The 24,166-nt window shown below is 49.6% G+C and overlaps 1 protein-coding gene across 18 annotated transcripts in view; it reads right to left on the bottom strand.

The window, feature by feature from the left end:
* The window catches only part of UBR5 (ubiquitin protein ligase E3 component n-recognin 5), a 2,064,863-nt gene that overhangs the window by 569,328 nt on the left and 1,471,369 nt on the right, over positions 1 to 24,166 (bottom strand). For all 18 annotated transcript variants that reach the window (XM_086966085.1, XM_086966077.1, XM_086966080.1 and 15 more), the window contains one exon: positions 10,197 to 10,427. In XM_086966085.1, the coding sequence (XP_086822211.1) occupies positions 10,197 to 10,427 (231 nt within the window). The remainder of the gene's footprint in view (positions 1 to 10,196; positions 10,428 to 24,166) is intronic.

Genomic DNA, 24,166 nt, shown 5'->3' on the forward strand with positions numbered 1-24,166 from the left:
ACTAATCCTTCTCATCCAGGGGATACTCATCAATAGTCATAATCTATGAATAGATTAGCAAGCTCATACCCAAAGTCTCGCGGACAAGCAAGAAGTATAAAACTTCACAGAACGATTAAGACATATATTCAAAATACATCTTATGCAAATAAGTTCCTTAAAGAGGCCTGCCCTACTCTGGCATCGGCCTGAGTATCTGAGTCCAGGCAATAATGGCGGGTAAAGGTATGAACAGACCGCCAAGTTGCCGCTTTACAAATTTCAGAAATAGGAACATAACGAAGGAGAGCTGTAGTGGAAACTTTCCCTCTAGTGGAATGTGCATGTGGTTTACCCTGCAAAGTCTTGTTAGCTAGCTGATAAGCAAAAGCTATACAGGAGACAATCCAGCGAGAAATTCAACTTTTGGAAGCTGACAGGCCAGTATTAGTACTGCCATAGTTAACAAAAAGCCGGTCAGACTTTCTCAGAGGCAGGGTTTTTGACAAGTAGAACTTCAAGACCCTCCAGAGATCAAGGGAGTGTAATGATCTCTCCGGGGGAGTGGAAGGATTTGGAAAAAATGTTGGTAAGGTAATAGACTGGTTGATATGAAAGTCTGAAACCACCTTAGGCAGGAAACTTGGGTGCGTTCTTAAAACCACCCTATTGGCATGAAAAACTGTGTAAGGTTCCTTGCAACACAAGGCCTGTATTTCACTGACCCTACGGGCAGAGGTAATTGCCACTAAAAAGGCAGCTTTCCAGGTCAAGTGCTGCAAAGAGGCCTTATGGGTAGGCTCGAAAGGAGCACTCACCAGCTTAGTCAGTACAACATTAAGCTCCCAGGGAGGGGAGGGGACCTCACCGGTGGGAAAACTTTTTTCAGACCTTCTAGGAAATCTTTAACTACAGGTATAAGGAAGAAAGATGTCTGATAATGAGACTTCCTATATGCTGTGAAAGCAGCTAAATGAACCCTGATGGAGGGGTATTTCAAGCCTGATCTCGCTAAATGCAATAGATATGCAAGAATCACCTGCTCTTGGCCATGTACCGGGTCAAGAGAATGCTCACGACACCATGAGAAGAACCTCTCCCACTTGAAAGCGAAGGACTTCCTAGTGGAGGGTCGCTTCGATTCTTTAAGAATAGTCATGCAGTCTGCTGGGAGGTCTAGATGTCCATATTGGATGACCTCAGGAGCCATGCCGTCAAGCGAAGCGAAGGAAGGTTGGGGTGCAACACCTTCCCCTGGTCTTTGGTCAGCAAGTCTGGCCGGCATGGTAGGCGCCGGTGAGGAACCTCCGACATCTGAAGAAGATCGGGGTACCACCACTGGCGTGGCCACTCTGGTGCTATCAGGATCATTCTGGTGTTGGTCCTGTAGAACTTCTGGATCACCGCCGGGATCAGAGGCAGGGGAGGAAAGGCGTAGAGTAACGTCTGAGACCAGCTGATCAAAAGGCCATTCCCCAGTGATCCCTGTTGGGGGAACCTGGATGCGAAGACGGGGCATTTTGTATTGGCCGCGTCTGCGAACAGGTCTACGTCCGGTACGCCCCAACACCGAAAAACCTCTTGAGTCACTTCCTCGTTGAGCACCCAATCGTGCGCTTCTACGAAGATTCTGCTGAGGCAGTCTGCTTGGACGTTTTGAATTCCTGGTAGATGAACTGCCACGATGGATAGGCCTCTTGCTAGGAGCCAGTGCCAGATGGCTTGTGCTTCCAGAGACAAGACTCTTGACCTCGTGCCTCCCTGCTTGTTCAGATAGAACATAGTTGTTGTGTTGTCCGTCTGAACCTGGAGGTGGTTGGTGCGCAGAGCAGGATAAAGAGACTTGAGAGCAAGGTGAACTGCTCGAAGCTCCAGGAAGTTGATATGGTAGTCTTGCTCTACCTCGGACCAAAGTCCTTGAACTTGGAGTTGGTCCATGTGAGTACCCCAGCCTTGGAGGGAGGCATCCGTGACAATTGTCTGAGATGGGGGAGGACGATGGAATGGCACTCCTCGGAGAAGATTGGATCGTTTCAACCACCATCTGATCGAGTCCCTGGCTCCTTGAGGAAGCAAGACTCGGTCTTCCCACTGATCCGACCTCTGAGACCACTGATCTTCGAGGGCTTGTTACAGAGGTCTCATGTGTAGGCGAGCATTGGGCACAATGTAAATGCATGATGCCATAGATCTCAGCAGAGAGGACACTTGTCTGGCTGTGGGGACCTGAGTGTCCAGAAGAAGGCGACCCTTCAGGAGCTTAGATGACAACCTCTCTTCCGAAGGACACACGCTTGCCTGAAGTGAGTCCAGAGAAGCACCCAGATAGTGGATCCGCTGGGAAGGATTGAGAACTGATTTCTTAAGATTGACGTGAAGACCCAACGACTTCATTAGTTTGAGGCAGAACGACAGATGGTTCTGAAGTAGAGACGGAGTGGAGCTCTTCAACAACCAATCGTCTAGATATGGATAGACTAAGATCTTTCTTTTGCGGAGAAAAGCAGTCACCACCGCCATGCATTTTGAGAATGTCCGAGGTGCAGATTTCAGGCCAAACGGCAGTACTCGATATTGGTAGTGACGACGTCCGATCTGAAATCTTAGAAACTTCCGATGCTTGATTGACACTGGTATGTGGAAGTAGGCGTCCTGCAAGTCGATGGCACACATCCAGTCCCACTGATGTAGATGTGGGAAGATCTGGTGCAGGGCAAGCATACGGAACTTTTCTTTTCGTATGAACTTGTTTAGCCTTCGAAGGTCTAGAATGGGCCTGTATTCTTTGACAGTTCCTCGTTTCTAAACCAGGAAATATCGGGAGTATACTCCTCGATTTCTGCGAGTTGAGGGAACCTCCTCTATGGCCCTTTTCTCTAGGAGGACGGAGACTTCGTCTCTTAGCAATTGAGTCTTGTAACGTGGAAGATGTTGCAATTGGGGGAACAGCTGCGGAGGAGGGGATTTGAACCTCAGCAAGCAGCCATGCTGCACAATACTCAGCACCCATCTGTCTTTTGTAATGGATTCCCACTCTGTCAGATGATGAGAAACACTCCCTCCCACCGGAGTGGAGAACGGACGTGGAGGAAGCAATGGCTCAGGGCTTAGGAGGTTGCTTTGAGGTGAACTGCTGTCTGTTATTGCCACCTCTTCCTCTGCCAGGACGACGCTGCTGGAACTGCGTCTTCTGCTGAGACTGGGATTGGCACTGAGGGGTTTGAACCCTCTGTTGGAAGGCCTTCCTGTCTCCTTGACGAAAGCGTTTCTTGAACTCCTTGCGCTTTTCTAATCCCACAGCTTTGACGGTGTCCATTTCAGCTTTCATTTTGGACATTTCGTCGTCCGTGTGCGGACCAAACAGAGATTTTCCATTGAAGGGCAAATTCAAAATTTTCTTCTGGGCATCTGGTTTGAGCCCTGTCAGGCGAAGCCAGGCCGAACGACGGGAACAAATACCACTTGAGTAGCCATGAGCTGCATGGTCAGAGGCATCCACTGCGGCGCTAATAACTTGATTGGCTACCAGGCCTCCTTCCTGTAAAGTCTCCAGAAAATCTTGGCGATCTTCCTTGGGAAGCTTGTCTGTAATGCGAGTCAGGGAGTCCCAAAGAGACCTGTCGTACCTTCCAAGCAAGGCAGAGGCACTCGCCACCTTCATAAAGGAAGAAGAGGTGTTGCATACCTTCCTTCCAAAAGAGTCCATAAGCTTGCTATCTTTTTCAGGTGGTACTGAGGAAGAAGTAGAGCCTGCATGGGACTTCATGGCAGCCGCCACAATGATGGAATCCGCAGGAGGATCCGATCTGAGGAACAAGGGATCCTCTGCAGGGGCCTTATACTTTTTGGCTATCCGAGATGGAACAGATCCCACCACTGCTGGTGTGAGGAAAGTAGCCATAGCTGGTTCTAGGAGGCCGGGGACCAGGGGCAGTAGAGGCCTGGGCACTGTACGATGACGGAGGGTATCAAAAATCACAGAAGAGGGAACCACTGGAGTGTTCAGCGTGATATTCAGCTTCTTTGCTCCCCTGACCAGTACATCGGAGAAAGTCGCGAGGTCATCAATTGGAGAGACTCGGGAAGGGGGCGTAGAGGAATAGGTCGGAGAATAATCTCGGTAAGACGACCTAGTCGAGGACGATCTTGTGGAAGATCTTGTACGCCGCCTCCTATGGGACCTGTCACGATTCCTGCTGTGACTGTCCCTAGACCTAGAACGATGTCTTGATGGAGACTTTGGTCTTGGCCTGATTGGAGATTTTGGTCTGACAGGTGTCCTTGACCGCACTAGAGAACATGATCTGACTCACGATCTCGGTCTGGGTGACCTCCTGGGACTCCGTGGAGATCTAGCCGGTCTGGCTGGAGTCTTTGCCTTAGAAGGGGAATATGTACAGGAGTAATCCGAGCCACGACTACTCTGTCCAGATACAGCCCCTTGAGGATGTTGAGAAATCAAGCTGCCCGCTGATTTGGGCGTAGATTCTGGGGAAACCTGCACAATGTTCAAGCCAGGAGATGATGATTTTCCTCCTGAAGTCTTTGAACCAGGTGACTCCACCTCTGCCGTCACTTTATCCCTCGACGGCGAAATCCTCGACGTCGAAGTCTGGGTGACTAGCGGTGTCTTGAATCACGTCGTGAAAAGCTCGACTGAGAACCTAGACGTCGATCTTCCTCTACGTCGATCAGGTGGAGGTACTTCATGACGTGGAGTCGACGACGTTTCTCAACGTCGTCTCGACGATGATCTTCCTCGACGGCGCGTCGACGGCGACCTTCCCTGGCGTCGCCTCGGCGTCGACCTCCTTGACGTCGAAGGGTGGAATCTGACAGTCCCTCTCGACGGCGGCCCGCTAGCCAGCGGCGACCTAGATGCCGTCCTAGCTCTTGACGCCGATCCCTTCCGGGGTGGCGGACGGTGTGTCGACGGAGACTTAGAAGTAGCAGCAGCCATGGACTTCGAGCCCGAAGCATGGTGCCTCGACGCCGACTTACTTGACTGCGGCGGAGATCTTCGACGTCGTGAAGATGATCTGGGCCTTTTCGACGGCGAAGTCGACGGAGATCTTCGACCTTCATTCCTCTTTCTGGAGACAGGAGAGGTGGAATGACGCCGTTTTGGACATGCTTGCTTGTAGGAGACGATCTAGGGGCTGTGGAAGCACCCACCTGGTGACTTTTGTCCATTTCCTGCATGGCATGAAGTCGAATCCTCTCCCTGTCGCGAAGAGTCAGACTTTTAAATTTTTTTACAATGATGGCACTGATCAGGAATGTGTGAAGATGGAAGGCACACAATACACACAGAGTGTGGGTCATTCAGAGCCATCTTTTTGTCACAAGAAGGACATTTCCTAAAAAGAGCAGGCATTCTGACAGGAAATTCTTGTGGGTTACCACAGAAAAATAAATCAGAAGCCTTATTTATTCAAAAAATGTCGAATTATTTGAGAAAACTCTCTCAAAAAACCAATTTCAGTTGAAAACTGAAGAGCTCAAGCTCCAGGATCCTTACAGAAGGAGCCGGAAAAAAGAACTGGCCCAACTGTCACCTGTGGTGCACCATGGGAGCAGGGGGTTGCCTTCAGGTCTTAAAGGCACGGTACCCCTACTCTAATGCCTTAAAGGCAAGGTGTCAGTTTTCTCTGTTTGCTTTATACTCTACTGCAGCCTACTGGCAAATGCCTGCAATTACAGGTTTTCCTATGGCAATAAAGCATTGTTGTATACAAATGTTTTCTGCTCTCTTTCTTCCTTAGGGTTTGGAAGAGTACTACTGTATGTATGCTAATTTACGTAATTTTGCGGCAATTTTGCCAGTTAGAAAATGTTTTTTAGGCTGCAAATATATGTTTCACATATATATACATATATATTTATATGTATTTTCTATATGCTCCGGGATCCCGCACATGGGCGGGGATAATTCATAGATTATGACTATTGATGAGTATCCCCTGGATGAGAAAAAGCCAGTTCCTTACACTCGGCAACTGCACAGGAGAGCACGGCCCGGGCCTCCACCGGGCACTGGGACAGCACCTGTGCTACCGTATCCGACACAGAGTGGGTGTACGGCCCAACAGACACGCAGTGTTTACCGACCGCAGTCCCAAGCTGGCGCAAGAAAACATTATCTTCCCAAGGTGGTGCAGCTTTTTGGATTCCCTATCTGGTGGTGACTTAGGGAATGCACCTTTAGAAGTGGAGGATTGGACCACCAAGCTCTCAGGGGTGGGGTGTTGGGAGAGGACAGTGGGGTCGCCAGGAGCCGGGCGGTGGCGTTGGGCAATCATCCTGTCCACAGGAGCCCCTGTATTGGGCCTGGACCAGGTGCCCAAAAGGATGTCTGTGAGAGCTTCATTAAATGGCATCAGGGGCTTTAAAGAGCTCACTGTCGGTTGAAGGACCTCTGTCAGGATGTTAGTCCTGACTGCCACCATAGGTAGCCAAAGGTGGAGAGCCTCGGCCACCCTATGCAACACCGATGCCTATGATGCTCCCTCCTCCGTAGCCACGGTAGGAGGAGACAAAATGCCATGGTCTGGTGAGGTATGCAGACCACAGGATTCTCCCAGTTCCTCTCTCCAGTCCTGTTCATACACCAATTGGTCGGTTAAAACGTCCCCAGACCCCTCCCAGCCCTCCTTACCCTCTTCTGGCTGCCAATCTCGTCTTAAAGAGCCAGGGTAGTACAGGGGCACAAAAATATTGGTCGGCACCGCCATCGGTCGACGCCAGTCCGACTCAGTGTGCACCTCGAGGTGGAGAAGGGGTCAACGTAGACGCCGGTGGCAGATGTGGTGCCGGTGGAATTGGCGCCGGAGGAGGCTTAACCAGTTCAACCGGCACAGATCCGGACCCAGGCCGGAATCCAATTGAACCCTGCGGCGACAAGGCTGATGCCGCCGAAGGCCCAGGCCCCCAGCCGAGTCCGCGGGGCACGAAGGCGTGGCGGTGGAGTCGGGCTGCCCAAAGATGGCGTGCATTGCTTCGAAAACTGACTTAGCTGGGCAGGGGTAGCTCCCGGTCCCAGAAAGGGGGGTGAAACCCGGAGCAGACCCTACGGGCTGCGCACGCTTACCCTGGAAGGGACACCAACCTCATCCCTCATCGTGTCGGTCGTCAGATGGGGAGAAGTCGAAGAGCGACTATGCTTCATCGACTTCTTTTTGTGCTTCGACTTACCAGACCAGAGTGCGAAGACTTAAAGGAAGAATGGTGCTGGTTCAGTGACCGGTCCCATGAGCTCCTATGCGACCGGGACATTGAGTGGCGCGGAGTTGACTCCCAGTCCTCGAGTAGCTTTTGGGACCGCTCCTGCAAAGACTTCAGGGCCATGGTCCGGCAGTCGGAGCACGACTTGGGGTTGTGGCTATGCTTCAGGCAGTAGAGGCACAGGCGATGCAGATCCGTCACAGACATGAGTCAGTTACGGGAACTGCAAGACTTAAAGCCGGGCATCCCTCCTGCACCAGGAGTCGATGGACTCAAAAAACAATTTGACAGAAGCTGAGAAAAAGTCAGTCAAAAAGTGACAGGGGGTACCGCTCTCTCCGGATCTGCGCTTGCTGGTGCGGAAAAAGAAAGAATTGAGGTCAGCGCGCGAGGGCAGCATCTATGTAGCTACCACAACGTCATCACGGCAAACACGACGCAAACGACGAACGTGGAGTCGACCATCGCCACCTTCCGACGCACAGGGTTACTGCTGACGAAAAACTTTCTGTAGGAGAGTAGGGTCTGCACTCCTATGGTCACCCCAGATTTTTGCTTTTTGCTTCACTGGTTTACGACTTTCCCTGGCTGTGGGCTTGCTAATCAGACCCACAGCCTAGCTGTTCTCTCTCTAAATTGACATCCATGTACTTTAGGTTCATTTACCAATTGGTATTGGGTCACTCTTGTAAGTCCTTGTACAGTGTACCATAGGTACCCAGGGCATAGATGAACCCAAGACCTACCAGGGGCTGCAGCATGTATTATGCCACCCCTGGCTGGCCATCCAAATCTGACAACTGGCTGATCAATCAGCTGGGGCAAGGTGGTGTAATCACCCTTTGCTTTAGATATAGTATACCTATATCTAAACCTAAAATGGACACATATACTCCTATAAGTCACTCCTATGGCAGGCCTTAACAATCCTGGAGGCAGAGTGCTTGGAATTATGTGAGATAGTGCTCTGGCATGAGCTGAGCCTGTCTGCATCTTTCGGAACCAAGTCCTTTAGCTGTTTCCATGATAACGCTATACCATATACTCTTAAGTGCATTATAATCCTCGCGGTTATTGCTAACTTTGGCATAGCATTATCAAAACATGTCGAGTAAGGTGTCATACAAATTGGAATACCACCCCCTCGCCAGTTCTGGCGACGGGGGTAGCATTCCACCCCTTTTAGAGACGCAGAAGACTGAAGAAATCTCCCTTGTGGTCAAGGAGTGACCACCCTGCATAAGCAGGCATCATCAAGCGTTCCAGCGGTTCACTTTGTCGTCTTCCCAAGTGGATCCAGACTTCAGAGCCCGACGAGACCCGGACTTCCAGACCTCTCCGACCTCAACCTACATCTGCAGCACAGCTGAGATCCTTGGGTGCAACGAGACACGTGGGACCAGCCATCTTGAAGAAACTGCACTTCGGTTCCAGCACAACTTCAGAGGCATCCTCGACTAAGTTCTTTGGGATTGAGAAGCCCCAGCCCCGAGCAGCTCCTGCACAGAAGATCAGCCCTCCATCATCCACGAGATCTGCGTGGGGCCCTTTTGCTTGATTGCTGCTCGATGCGTTGTCTGGTCACTTGCCGGCTGGCTAGTGGCCTCCTAGATGACGAACCTTGAAAACTTCACTGCTGGTCTGGTTGCTCCAGACTGGCCCTTGCTTCCCTGCAAAGGAGAAGCACCCCAGACCCTCCTGGTTCGCACCAGATGCCTTTTCCATCCACCGCGTGTGTTGCCTTTGCCAAGGCCTGTTGACGCCGAATCCAGAACCAACACCGCCGACAGCGAGAGCCTGCGTGGGACAGCTCGTGCCTCCATCCTGGTCGTCGAAGACACCTCCTGGTCCACGTGGCGGCAGAGTCAAGCGTCCACTCTTCACCTGATCGCAACAACAGCATCTGGTTCCTTCCTGGTTCCACTCCAGTCACTGGCTAGTGACTTTGAACATTGTCCCCTCTGCTTTTAGGTCTTCATCTTCCTAGATCCACCCTTGGATCCCTCCGGACAGCTTCCTCCTGGTCGCCTGCAGCATCTTTCTTCAAGGCTCCATAGACTTCAACGCGGAAACCCGACACACTGACACCTATGCACCCGCAGCACGTGGGTGAGGTAACAAGAGCATTTCGGTGCTCAAGGGTAGATCAACTCTCCTAGTGTCCAGATTTCCAGTCGTTTTAGTCCTAACTAGTCAGAACTGTCCGTACTTACCTTTTCCGTAAATTGTACTGTCCATTGACTTTGTTACGCATCTCGTGTGTGAGTTCACACGTTGCACATGCGTCCTGTGGGCCTCCTATTACTTACCTAGAGTTAGGATAGTGTATTCCCAGCGATCCTACAGCCTCTGGACAGCTCCATTCCTTCTATCGACTTTCTCAACCCACTTACTTAGTATATGGTTTGACGTGCCCCTAGGGCACCATTGTAATTCGTGCAACTTAAACTTATTTTTCCTAAGAGTCTTGTCATGTGCTTGGCCCTCTGATCTCATAAAGAGTTCAGTGGTGTTTGTTATTAATAAATATACTGTTTATTTTCATAAGAACCGGTGTGGTGTCCTTTCCCTTGGTATTCAAGGGGTTATATGTGGTAAAACAGCTGGCTTCACATGCCAAAAGAGTTTATCCTAAGACTGCTTTGTCCATGCTACCATTAGGATAGCTGGTCTATAAGGTTGACTTACAACCAATCACCATAAGGGTTGTTTGGACTGATACAAGGTGATCACTAGAACAAGTGAGCATCATATATCGGGCCAACTTCTCACACTTTCCACATCCAGTCTGATGCCTGGGGCCTAAGGTAAGGAATCTATAGCTAACTGTTTCTTTCAGAAGCTCTGTTATGGCTCCCTAAGTGGTCAAATGATGTTAGATCCAGGGAGGTGTCAAATAGTTCATAGATGATTGAACCACATGCCATAATGTTTACAAATAACAATGAAGCTGCAGGGCATACAGAATTAAGGAGAATTAATCTCTTTCATACCTTTTTCGTTCTAGCTGTGGAGTTTCCAATGTAGTCTGTTGATTCATTGCTTTGATCCAGTAAATAAGGGCTTGGAAAACATATGCAACATGTTTCAATGAACAGACATCCAGAACTGGGAGAACATCAGAATGTTCATCGTTGTGAGAACGCATCAATGAAAGGGCATAATTTAAGAAATCACCACGTGCAGACATCATTCCCTGACGGGCACTTAGCAAAGTGGCTCGCCTATAGAGAGAGGAAAGTAAAGTTAGCAAGTCCTAATAGATTGTAAATTAATGTTTTTCGCATAGGTATACAGTGGTTAAAGTAAAACTCCTTTCTCAATGTCAAATCTAAAATCAAAGGGCATGAACAGACCATGAGAAAATTATTACCAATTTCCTTACACCTTTATCTTAACTTTTTTCCCTCATGACTTTAAATGGTGACAAGAGTTTAAACATAGCTCACAAACTAAAGGAGAAACAAGATAACCTGCAATATAATTTTGCCTATGTAAAGTACGACACAAACGTTCCATTTCGTACAGACTGCAGTATGCTTTTTTTAAAAAAAATTGTCCATGCAAGTTTAGCACTATGCTGAGTCATTACAAAAGCAACTTTATTTGCTACCCATTATTGGAATAAGTATGGCAAGGTTGACCAGGTGATAAGGATTTCAGTTCCTAAGGATGCCATCTGTAGATGCAAACAAAACAGACTGGGCAGGCTTTGTAACACTCCTCTCCCTCCCAACTCTGCCCTGCCCCACACACAGAGGAAAAAAAGTGGAGGAGGCTGGCTTAGTATATGGCGCACACAATTAAGTAAGGCACCATGCACTAATCCAGATGACCCTTATGGTGATTTTAATGGTCTTAGACAAACATAGAAAGCTCTCTAAGTGGTAGCTGAGGAGAGCAGCTTTCATGCTTAGTCCAGGAGGAATGTTACGCAGCTTGTTTTACCAGGTCTAACCATATAGTGTACGTTAAACTAAAATGAACCACACAGTGTAGTTATAAAAATAGTTATATTTATTATACACACTCACTAACACATTGGTGTATCTCCTACCAGGAGATATCAACACAATACTCCAGCTGTAAACAGTTAAGTAAGCACAAATACACAGTGGTCACCAGAGGGGAGACCAAACCATACACTAAAAAAGTGGAATGGTGTGAAAAAGTGTACTCTTTCTGCATTGTTGCCCCCACTTTTTGCTGAATAGCTGATGTACTTTGACTGAGTGTGCCCTGGGTTCCTGCCAATCAGGTATCCAGGGCCTGTGTTCCTTCCCTAAAAACTTAATTGAAGCCTAAACTCAATTGGCATCTCTGGCCACAGGTCAGTCCCTGGTAAATGGTACCCAGGGCACTGTGACCAGAGAAGACCCCCTAAGGAATGCAGCACTTATTGTGCCACCCTTAGGGGGGGGGGGGGACACACACACACACACACACACACACACACACACACACACACACACACACACACACACACACACACACACACACACACACACACACACACACACACAGCTGAGTGTCTTGGTGCAGAACTAAACAGAGTCGACAGGGCACATATACCTGTGTGTCATGACCCCAAACACTGCCATGGCATACTTTAGTCATCCCGCTATCTGCGTGCACTATGCCAACGGTGTGGGCACATGTGCATGAGCCCTGTGCCCCAACAGTACCCAGGGCCATTCCTGGGCACTGTAAGTGCAGTGCTGCCATTAAGAGTATAAGGTGCTGGGAGGTTGTCATTACAAACTCCACAGCACCATTATGGCTACCCTGAAGAATGAGAAGTTTGGTATCAAACTTCTCAAAACATTAAAACCGCACTGATGGCAGCGTTGGATTAAATGTAAAATGCACGACATGCCCCCTGAAACCTAACCAGCTCCCAGTGTCCTGACTGCGTGGTACCAAGTCTGCCACCACCAGACATGTTTCTGGACCCCGGGTCGACAAGAGCGTACCGCTCTCGGGGGCCTGAAACAATGCACATCCTGGGACGAGGTGCCAAACCTCCTCCCCCAGGATGGGCAGGGGAAGCTTCAAAGGCATGCCACCTTTGTGAGCTTTTCCAGGCCACTTGCTATGCTCAGCAACTGGTCCCCACCGGTTCTGATCCCGACTCTGGTGGGAAGACATGTGGAAAAACCTGTGAGGAAAGGGAGTGTGCCAGCCTCTGCCAACCCCACCCCTCAGGTGGTGAAGGCGAGGTGAAGCACAACTCCGGACTCCAGCCAACTTGAGGATGGGGAGCCCTACCCAATCGGAGCTTGGCTCCTGCTCCCCTCCCACGGGAGAGTGGCAGGATAGGGGGTGTACTCACCCCAGGACATCTCTTCCCCTACCTGTAACGCCCCTAAATTTAGTATTTAGGGGCACCCTGATCCTTTGTTTCTCAGATCCCAATTTTGAAACGAGAAGAACAAGAAGAAAGAGGAACTGCCGTGCAGCTGCTAACAAGAGGATGACACCAACTGACTAGGCCCCAGCCCTACAGGCCTATCGATCCTTGAACCTGCTCCTGCTAAAACCCCGGCATCTCTTGTGGTCAGCAAACTCGAAAACCCAGGAGGACCAGACTGCCTTGCTCATCTAGAGACTGAGACTCCCACGAGCAGTGGTTCTGCTCAAACAGCAACAACCCCTGGTACAAGCCAGGAACCGCAAATCCAGCACACACTGCACCCGCCGAGCTTGGACCGTGCCCGAGTTAACAAAGACGAACCCCCGGGCAATTGTGACCACAAATCCAGTGCCCACGGACCCTCCTCGACGCTCCGGACGACGCCTGCAGCCTCACAACAAGAGAACCCTCCAACCGCGACTAGTTGAGGGTAAGATTTCCCGACACCCAAAGACACCCCTGCACCCGGCGCCCCACGGCCCCCTGTGCCCAACTCCTGGGTGGCTACCTAACCTCCAGCTATCCAACTTACCTCTCGAAGTGGTGGTCGCACCTGAAGAACCTCCATCCCTGAGTCTGCAGCCTTTGTCCAACTTCCAGCTTTTCTATTAAAATACATTGGGCGCCCGACGGCCCAAAAGCACCCTGCACCCAGCTGCCCAAGTGCCACTGGAAGTGCAGCAACTATCCTATCCTACTTCCCCACTTGCCATGTGTAAGTAACCAGGAGCTTAGCTCCCACAGCTGCGTGGCCTGCATGCTAGCAGCAACCTATCCTCCATAGGATAACATTTGGCCTACTCACTGTGCACCCGGCTGCCCCCGTGAGGGTGTAACAACTGTACTTACCTGACCCTGGGAGACCTCGGAGTCTACCCCCAGAACCTTAACTCTGCCAGCCGAGTACTTACCCTAAGACAGATAACATGATTTCTTCCATAGGGTAACATTGGCTGGGTTTCACTGAGAATTTCTTCTAAGTGTCGAGTTTTGCAGCTTTCAAATATTCCTTAAAAATCATCCAAATAGCAAACTCGAAATTACTCACCTGCTATCAAGAGAGACCCTAGTGCTGGATCTTTGTGCCCAGCACTGACCTTCAAAAGTAATTATAACCGTGAATTACTGTTAACCCAATCTTCCTCCGTAGGAATACATTGTCTGTTTTTTTACTAGCTTTTCTGTCAATTTTGAAAACTTACAAATATTCCTTAAAAATCGCCTGTGTAACAAAAATGAAATTTCAACTGTTTACAGGAAATGCACCAGGGCTGAATTCAGCATCCAGCCCAGAGTAAGAAAAACATACGTAAAGTGATTTTACTGCATTTACTTAAAAACTCCCATTGAGCTCAATGTTATTTTGTGTTTAACTTGTGTTGCATATTGCAACAACTGTAACTATTGCATTCTAAAGTCTATCGCTACTTGGAAGTATTCAATTGCAACATCTCATTCTGAGAAAGTATTTATGATACCTACTGTAGTTCTAAAATAAACGATATATTTTTATATACAAAACAATTGGCCTAGAGTTCAGTTCTTGAGTGTGTGAGACCATTTGCTTACTGAGTGTGTACAACAACACTGTCCTCTGATACTGCCTTACTGCTCGACCAAGCTACCACTTTAGAGAGTAAGGTTATATCTAAATTTAGCGTCTGCATACCTCTGGAGACTGTGGACTCTGTGCACACCACACCTTACTTTGGTCCAGTATATACAGAGCCACTTTCATACAAAGTTGGATCGCCCGAAGCTCTAAAAGGTTGATATGGAGCCGGGACTCCGCTGGAGACCAGAAGCCTCTGATCTCCGTCTCTCCTAAGTGGCCTCCCCACCCCAGAAGGGACGCATCCATCACCACTGTGTGCTCCGGTTGGGGAAGGGAGAGGGATCTGCCATTGACCCAATCGCGATTCGTGAGCCACCACTGCAAGTGTTGTGCAGTGTCCTCCGAGATCTGCACGTGATCGGACAGGTTGCCCTGATGCTGTGCCCAGTGGAACTTCAGGTCCCACTGCAGAGCCTGCATATGACATCTGGCATATTGCACTAGCAGGATGCAGGAGGCCATCAGGCACAGGAGCCGGATGGTCATCCTGACTGAAACCCGGGATAGAGGCTGAAAGATCGGAATCATAGCCTGAATATCCCCGACTCGCTGCTCGGGAGGATAAACCCAAAACTGCGTCGAATCCAGAACCTCTCCGATGAAGGGGAGCTTCTGAGAGGGACCCAGGTGCGACTTTGGCACATTAATGGAGAACTCGAGGTGGGTGAAGGACTGGTTGGGGCAAGCCTGCCTTCAACAACCAAGGTAGGGGAAGACTGACACCCCTGACCTGCGCAGGTGAGCTGCAACCACCGCCATCACGGTCGTGAACACCCAAGGGGCACTGGTAAGGCCGAAGGGGAGCATAGCAAACTGAAATGCTCCTGGCCTACCGTGAACCGCAGGTAACTCCGGTGGGCCGGCAGGACGGGGATGTGAAAATATGTGTCCTGCAAGTCCAACACTACCATCCAGTCTCCAGGGTAGAGGGCAGCCAAGACTGGAGCCAGAGTCAACATCTTGAAGTTCTCCTTCTGGAGGAAGCGATTGACGTCCCCGAGGTCCAAGATGAGGCACCACCCCCCTTTGTCCTTCTTGGGGACCAGAAAGTAGTGGCAGGGGCGGCCTTAGGCATGTGCAAGCTGTGCACCTGCACAGGGCCACCAAACCCCAGGGGCCACCATGCCAATATATATTCTTAATATAATAATCATCTGAGGATGGATACATATTTGCGTGGCGGCCCCTGGCAGGGATTTGGTGGCCTCCGGTTCTGTTCCACTTCCTAACACCCTGACCCCACCTCTTCACTGGCCTCCGCGCTCTGCCCGGACCCCCTCTTCCGGGGCCCCCTACCTACGCTCCCTGCCCAGGGCCGCCATGAGCCTAGAGCCGCCCCTGGTAGTGGAAATAACAACCACATCCTACTTCCGGCCTAGGAATGCGCTAGATGGCCCCCTTGGCCAAGAGGGCTATAACTTCCTGTTGGAGAAGCGCAAAGTGATACCCCGACATGCGGTGGAACTGAGGTGGCATTGCTGGGGGTAGACTCGAAGGGGAGGGAGTAACCCCTCCGGACGAGTTGTAGCACCCATATGTTGGAAGTGACAGAACGCCAGTGGGTAAGGTGATGTCGAACCCTGCCATCCACCGGCATGGTGTGTGCCCTGAATCTCAGATTAGGAAGGTTTCGAGGTGGACGTCGAGGGGACGGAGGTGAGCTGACCCTCACGCCGGCCCCCAGAGCCACCTCAGAGGCCTCCACGCCCACGGGCACACTGAGATTGGTTCTGTGCAGGCTTTTGGCTGAATGAACGATAAGGGGTGCCTCTGCCATGACCACGAAAGGAATGAAAGGTAGACATAGCCGGGCGCGTGGTGGAAAGGCCCAAGGACTTTGCCGTAGCTCAAGAGTCCTTAAAACGCTCCAGTGCAGTGTCGGCCTTATCACCAAACAGGCGAGTGCCTTCAAAAGGCATGTCCATGAGCGAGCTCTGGACGTCCAGAGAGAATCCTGAGGCGTGGCAGCAAAGCACCCTGGTCGTGGAGATTGCCCTACCGAGGGAGTCCACGGTGTCCAAGCCCCAACGAATGGCAAACTTAGCCGTGTCCTTACCCTTAGCCACAGCCTGAGACAACACAGCCTGGACCTATTCTGGGCACTGAGGTAACACTTCAGCAACGGTATCCCACACAGAGTGGGAATAGCGGTCCAGAAGGCAGGCGGTGTTCACCAACCGACACCCTAAGCTGGCCGAAGAGAACAACCGCTTGCCAAACTGCTCCAATTTCCTTGAGTCATTTTCTGGCGGAGCCGTGGGGAAGGCACTCAGACGTAGAAGCTTGAATGACCAGACTTTCGGGTGTAGGATGAGTGGTCAGAAATGCAGGGTCACCCGGCGCAGAGCGAGGAGGCCTGGTGACGTTCTCCACGGGGGGCCCCGCGGCGTGCCATGACCAAGTGCCCAACAAGACCTCAGTGAGGGCATCATTAAAGGGCAGCAGCGGCTCCGATGAGGTGGACGCCGGCTGGAGCACCACAGTGAGGAGGTTTGTCTTCAGGGTCACCGTGGGGAGCTCGAGGGGAAGGACCTCAGTAGCCCGACGGAGCACCACCGTAAACGAGGTGCCTGCCTCCATAGTAGGCGGGGGAGAGGGAAGCCAGAGATCAGAGGAGACGTAAAGGCCACCGGACTCCTCCAAATCATCCACCCAGTCCTGTTCAGAATCACACTGACGAGCAAGCAGGTCCTCAAACCCTTCCCAGTCATCCTCCTCCGCCGGCGCCGGAGACAGAGGCCTCGGCGGCATGGCAAGGACCTGTGAGGGAATAAACGGCGCCGGGAACTGCACTGGCCGGGGCGGTTTCCAATTCGGATCCCAGGCGGGGACAAATCCCTCCGGGAACTGGGGCAGAGGCGGAATCAGCGGTATCCACTGCGGCACCGCCCTCGGAGCCGGCAGCATGGACCTCTTGGCGCCGAGGCCGGAGCCAGGGGTACAGGATCGTGGCCGGAGCCGCTAGCGGTGCCGGGGCTGGATCCGTCAACGGACCAGCAGGATCCGGACACGGGACTGCGGGGCCCGAAGGCGCTGGCGGGAGCCAGAGGCCTAAAAAGGCGATCCATGACAGCAAGGAACTCTTGCATTTGTGCGGGAGTCGCCGATGGAGTCGGGTAAGGTGGGTAGGCCGTAGGACTTCCAGGCTCCAAAGGAGCCGCAGGGACGGAGCCCCTGTCCCCCTCGTTCACATCGGGGGACCGACGGTGGAATGTCGGAGAGCGAAAACGCTTCTTCGACTTCTTTTTGTGCCGTTTCTTACCCAAATTCGAAGGGAAAGAGGAATGGTGGTGACGACTCCGCGAGCGGTCACGGGAACGACCCCATGATCTCGAACAGCGCGGGGACGAGTGCCAAACTTCAAACAGCTTCCGGCGCTGCTCCCTCAGGGCCTTCGGGGCCATAGGCCTACAGTCCAGACAGTACCGGGAGTAATGGTTGCGCAACAGGCAGTAGAGAAAGACGTAATGAGGGTCAGCCACCGACATATTGCGACGGCAGATCCCGCAAGACTTAAAACCAGGCATCCCTACCAGCACCAGAGAAAACCAACACGAGACAAAAGTATCAAAAAGATAGTCAAAAAAGGACTAAGGTACGTGCTCTAACTGGATCTGCGCCAGTTTACTGGCGCAGAAAAAGAAAGAAATGACGCCAGCGCGCATGGGTGGCGCCTAAGTAGTCTCCGTGACGTCATCTCGGCGGATACAACGCCAGCGACGGACTCTGAGCCACAGGACACTGCCTACTGACGCGCAGGGGTACTGCTAAGCAAAGCTTTCCAGATCCAGTATGACACCTGGGGATATTCTAAGGTAAGGAATGCATCACCAACGTGTCTCTTTCAGATTGGTCTCTCATGGACACTGCTTTTCTGAAAGTCAGTGTTGGTTTGGAAGGAAGCATAGGTGCCAATACAGCATCAGTTAATATTATCGGCCAGTTCTTGTTAAGAATGGCCTTTAGTTGTCTTTGCTGTTTGTTGTAAGTTGTGATAAGAAGTGGTATTTTTCACTATATCTCCGGATGCCAGATCCTGCTCTGCATTTGTGCTAGCATTGCCTGGTTCCAATAAAGCTTCCCTAGTTTTTAGCTCCGTTTTTTCTTTCGCTTCCTTAAGGATACTTTCACTGTATCCTCTGGCTTTAAATCTAAGTAAAGCCTCTTTTGTGCATTTCAGCAGTTCTTCCTCGGTGCTACATATCCTTTTTAGTCTGATCAATTCACCATAAGGAATACTCCTGATTAAGTGTTTAGGATGTGAGCTTCTGGTGTGCAGGGTAGCATTGCCAGCTGTACTTTTTCTATGTAGGGTAGTTTCCAATTTGTTGCCTGCTACATACACAGTAGTATCTAAGAAATCTACTTTGTGTTGGCTAATCTGTGAAGTGAATTTTAGGTTCAGATTGTTAATAGTAATTTATTTGTTGAAGGCCTCTACACTTGTGTGATCCTCCTTTCATTCTATAAAAAGTAAATAAAATGTAGCCATTACTGTACATGAGTGGCAAACATTCTGGCATAGTTACTCATTAGAACCTGCTCCTCCCACCAGCCTACGTGTATCTGGGAGAGAAGCAGGCTCCCATTGCTACACCATGTTTCTGTCTGTACTTTTCCTTACCAAACATAAAAAAGTTATTGAAGAGGCACCATTTGATAAGCTTAAGTAGCATGATATTGTGACTGTGCAAATTTAAAGATCTAGTATCCAAATAGTGATTGACAGCTGTTAACCCAGCATGATGGTTGTTAGATTTGGGGGTCTCTGGTTGGCAGAGGTAGGCACTTGTGACAAGCAGGGACCCTCTCCTCTAGTCAGGACTAGGGGATTACCTTCTAAAATAACCCCTGCTCACCCTCTAGGTTGCGTGGCGCGAGCAGACAAGAATTATCTCCGAGCGTTATAGGTTAAGCATTTGTGACCACATACAGTAACTCAGTGACAACACCACAAAAGGATACCACACTAGGTTTATATCAAAAATAAGTTATACTACATGTAAGGCTTAGCACAAGACCATATATCATTAGCAAAAATGTAAATTCTTGTTCTGTGCGCTTTGCGCACTCTGTTCGACTCTCACAAGGTTGAAAAACTGTAATATGATTTACTGGCACTGCGGACGCTTCGGTCCGAGGCGTACCCCACTGGGCTGCGAGTCGTTTGCACAGTACCTTACAGTTCGTGGAGTCCGGCTCGGACGATGCGGGCAAAAGGAAAGGCGGACCAGGAGCGTTGTCGGCCCCTTCCTCGATGCGAGCCTTGGCTTGTTGCGGCGACCTCTGCGAGGCGTAGAGCGGGAGGCACGGGGGGCGAAGGTGGACTGTCCCGGTCGAGATGCGTTTGCTTCTTGATGCAGCGTGCGAGCCGCCCCTTCAGAGCGGGGATGCCTTTCGGATTCAAGCAGCGCAGTACAAAGCGGCCGGTACGCTGCGAGCATACGGGCCGTACGTCCAAGAGCGGGGCTGCCTGTTAATTCCAAACAGCGCGGTGCAGGGCGGACGGCACGCTGCAAGCGTGCGAGCCGTACTCCGCCCTGTGGTGCGCTGCGTTCTTCAGATGCCAACGGCTGGGACACGGCGAGCGGTGCGGCTCGAAGGGGGGAGGGTGAAGCAGTGTGCGGTGCGGCCCGGGGAGCTTACGGTGCGAGCTACGGCTCGGAACAGGAGCGGAATCATACGGTTCGGGGCGGCATGGGCACGGGCTTCACATCGGTAAGGGCTTCGAGGCGGATTTTAGATCGCGGGTCCAGCAGTGCGGGGAAGATGGCAATTTCCAGCAGCTCTTTGTGAAGGCGTTGGGACTCCAATAGTCCTGGGACTCCGTTCAGGGGGGCAAGCTTACACACAAGCCCTTGGAGATCGTTTAGAGGCACAAGTTGAACAAAGTCTTTTCCAGTCTTTTCCTCTCCTCTCGCAGCAAGGCAACCACTGCAGGCCATTCCCCCAGGTCAGGGACAGTACTCCTCCTTGCAGCTTTCCCAGTTCCTTCTCGTCGGGCAGAGGGTCTTGTTGTTGCAGAAGGATCTAAATTCTTTGGAGCAGGGCTCCAATATTTATACCACAATTCTTTTGATCTTTCAGGCCAGTGGGCTTTTGCCTAGTTCTGTCCAGTTCTTGAGCACTTTGTGGACATGCTTCTGACTTCTTCTTTCAGGGTGCAGGGCAGAGACATCAGACGCTCCACAGGAGTTGGAACAAGCATTGTGGTGGCAGAGCACATCCATATTCAGAGTCTAGGTGCACTCCTTCCACCCATCTGGATGTAATCTTCCTATTCACCACCTGGGTGCTCCAGCCTGTATCCTGGAATTCCCCAGCCCTGTCACTCACAGAACCAGACAGCAGATACACATCAGAGCAGAGACGGGCTGAAATGGTTAGGCAAGCAAATTCCAACTTTCTTAAAGTGGTATTAGTAAACACAGAATATTAAAATAAACTTTACAAAAAGATGTATTTTATTATTCTGAGTTCAGGCATACTAAACTCGAATTTCTACCATGTTCCCCGAGTCTGTTAGGACCATAGGATGTACAATTCTAACAGCCCATTCTGGCCTATGAGAACAGGTAGCCTTGCCGTGAAAAACGAACATGGCTGTAATTCACTATTAGGACATGCCACACAGATTAGGGCTTGTCCTACCTTATACTTACAATGCACCCTGCCCTTGTGCCTACCATAGCGGTGACTAATATGAAGTTAAGGGAAGGTTTAGGGACTGGCAAGTAGGTGCACTTGCCCAGTCAGCATGACAGTACCAGACTGCACGCAGGTTAGACACATTTTACAAGGCTGCTTCTGTGGGTGGCCCGCCAGTGCTGCAAGCCCACTAGCAGTATTTGGATTTACAAGCCCTGGCACTCCTGGTGCACTTTACTGGGGTATGACAGTAAACCAAATAAGCCAATCATGGAAACCAATCAACATATACACTTTATACAGGGAGCACTTGCACTGTGGCACTGATTGGCAGTGGCACAATGCTCTGAGCAGCTAACACCAGCAAAAACACATGAGGCAACAGCAACAAAATGGAAGGGAGACCCACGCCAAAGGGTGCCAGGTCTAACAATGGTCAATGCTCGTATAGAGCAACTCTATATCAAAAGTTACTAAAAGCAGATTTGATGATCATTGTATTGCTTTAATCTTATTCAAGAAATCACTGGTGTCCTTTATATACGTGGGCAGTGCCTGGACATAACTGAAGAAAGTAATCAACATACCTTCTTATGTTCTCACTTATTCCTCCCAGAGCAGATATGATAGGTTGGCCCGGCGTTGGTGTTATCCCTTTATGCATTTTTGGTATAAGGATCAAAGTAGGTATGATAGGAAATTCATTATGCAGATATTTGTGCTCTTGGTTTGATATGAGGCCTTGTCTCTTCCAGAATGATAAGCTCTTTTTAGAGATTCTTTTGACCTTACTCATTCTGTCAAGGTGGCTTTTTCATAGCAGTCTAAATTGCTCAATTGCCTTGTTGCCTCCTGGATTTATTTTTTTTGTGGCCAGATGGCAATATTGCCACCTTTATCCGATTTATTTATTACAACTTCCTGATTAGTTTGTAATTTCCTTATCAAATTTTCATATTGTTTATCCGAATGCTTCCTTCTTTTTTTACTTGTGTTGATCCTGCGATATAGATGTTTCAAATCTTCAGTCACTATCGTGAAAAATATCAATAGCGTCTTTTGGCATCATGGGATAAAATGTAGACTTCGCCTTAAAGGGACTGATCCCAGCACTGGATTGAGATATGTTGATACCTTCCAATCTGACCTGTGTCAATTCTTGTTCTTTATGTTCTAAATTGTCTGTAGCATTTAATTCATGTAGGGTAATTAGCATAAGCGCATCCGAAACTTGGAGATTATCATGCCTGAATTCATGGCAACTGTCTCTCCTTACAATGGTATATTGCTCTTTATTCCCTTCCTTGATTGTTAAGAATGTTTTCAATTTTAGTTTTCTAATGTAGCTAAAAATGTCAATTTGAGTACGTCCATAATTGAAATTGCTCTTGAGACAGTAAGAAAGCCGAGAGCCAACAACTGAGTTTCTGCTTTTGTTAGTACTTCAGAGGACAGATTCACTACTGTGTTGTCATCCGGTTTTCTCCGCCATTGAGGTTTTCCTTTTGGCTTGTTCGCGCCTGCATTTAAGCTTTACTCTGCGCCTCTGAATTCTTTGTTGTGTTGAGGTTTTTTCTGGTTCCGTGGGCGCAACGTCTGACGGCGGTCCTCCAATAAAAAAGTTTAACTCCTCTGCAGGACTTAATCTATTGCTTTCATCAGGCTCATTAGATGTGTTTGGTTGTCCATCTTACGGTTCACTTTCGCTCGTTAACGAGCTTATTTCTGAACCAGACACTTCCACCATGGCAGTACTGGTGCTTGCCCCCTCATTTGAGTTTGCCAAGGGGTTAGTTGTTCTACCAAAGTGCATTTTTTTTTAGCTTGGTCGCACTTTCGGGAAAACATGAATACTTGTCCCAGTTCATAATCCGCCTTATCTCGGGCGAATTTATAGGCTTTTCTGACTTTGATTTTTTTCTTCTTGTTTTTTCAGCCTATCTGCTATTTATTTTCTTGTTCTTTTTATGTACTCAGTTTGTTCCAATTTGCTCATTTAAGTTATCTATTTCTTTTAACAATTCTTTTCGATCACTCGTCGCATATTTAATCAATATCCTCACCAGATTAAATGTCAGATGCCCATTCCTTTAACATGTTAGGGTTTGGGTTATCGAAGCTCGGGGCCAATAAAATCCGTAACTCCTGGGGAACCCGTCCTGCTTCCTTGTACTTTTGCAGTGATCACTGTTCCCACCATTTTGTTATTTCCGATCTCCTGCATTTTTCAAGTGCTTTCAGTAGAGATTTTTCGTTTACTTCATTACCACTAGATTGCGTTGTTTGATTTCGAACTGTGGTGCTAGGTATATTGTTAAAGAGTTCATCAGCTGCTGCCTTGCGCTCCCGCATAGTATCCGCAGACATGATGATGAGCTATGAGAGTCCCGCGATGTTACTCTTTGACGCCGGGTATAACTGATATCGCCAAATCTCCCCACCTGCGCTCTCGCAACTTTCACTCACCGATTCCGAATACAGGTCAGGGTGAGTCCTTCAACTCAAATCGTGCTCTTCCGTGACTGGTGATACTCTTCGTAGCTGGCGTCGTGGTTTCCTATCGGAATGCTTCTAGCAGAGAATGGCTGAAGACTGCTGCCTGCTTGTGGCGAGGGGGTTCGTAAAAAGGAAGCAGACCCACTTCTGTATAATATAAAATCCAATAGTGTTGCATCCCTTATCCTCCAGAGCAGTGAGAAAGAATGCTCGAACTCCTCTTGTATGTGCGATAAGATTTTTATTCTCTCCTCATCGTAGTCCTGACTGCCTTTAACAGATGCGGAAATGGCTTTCGATGAGACATTTAAAAAAAAAATTCCCTTAAGCAGTGGGGGGGGGGGGGCACTCAACGGCGCTCTCCTTCCATTGCAAGCCTCGCTGCAACTCGCCTTTCTGTGCCCTCTGATCAGTAGATAAAGCCGACTCATTTCGAGGCATTGCGCCTCTTCTTCTCAGGCAGACTCAAAAACACTGAAGAACTCACCATTTGCTTTCCTTTATTAGTATCGTCACACTTAGTAGTAGGCATGGCAACATTAGCCCGATGGTATGCTGGGACTTATAGTTCTAATGGTGAGTACATATTAATAACCTTTAGTGGGTACAGTGCTTGTAAGTCAATTAGTCCATTGTTTCCTTTGTAGGATGGGATACAGAGAAACAGGCTTCCTTTCATGCACAAGAGCACCGAGCCTCGTGGTTTGGAAAAGGTTCCACTCCACAGCCTTTTCCTTTGTTTCCAGAAAATGGTGCTCATCCCCACGGCACGAGCCGCCGTATAAATTATG

The sequence above is a fragment of the Lissotriton vulgaris genome, chromosome 4_1 (assembly GCF_964263255.1).
Source record: "Lissotriton vulgaris chromosome 4_1, aLisVul1.2, whole genome shotgun sequence".
Taxonomy (NCBI): domain Eukaryota; kingdom Metazoa; phylum Chordata; class Amphibia; order Caudata; family Salamandridae; genus Lissotriton; species Lissotriton vulgaris.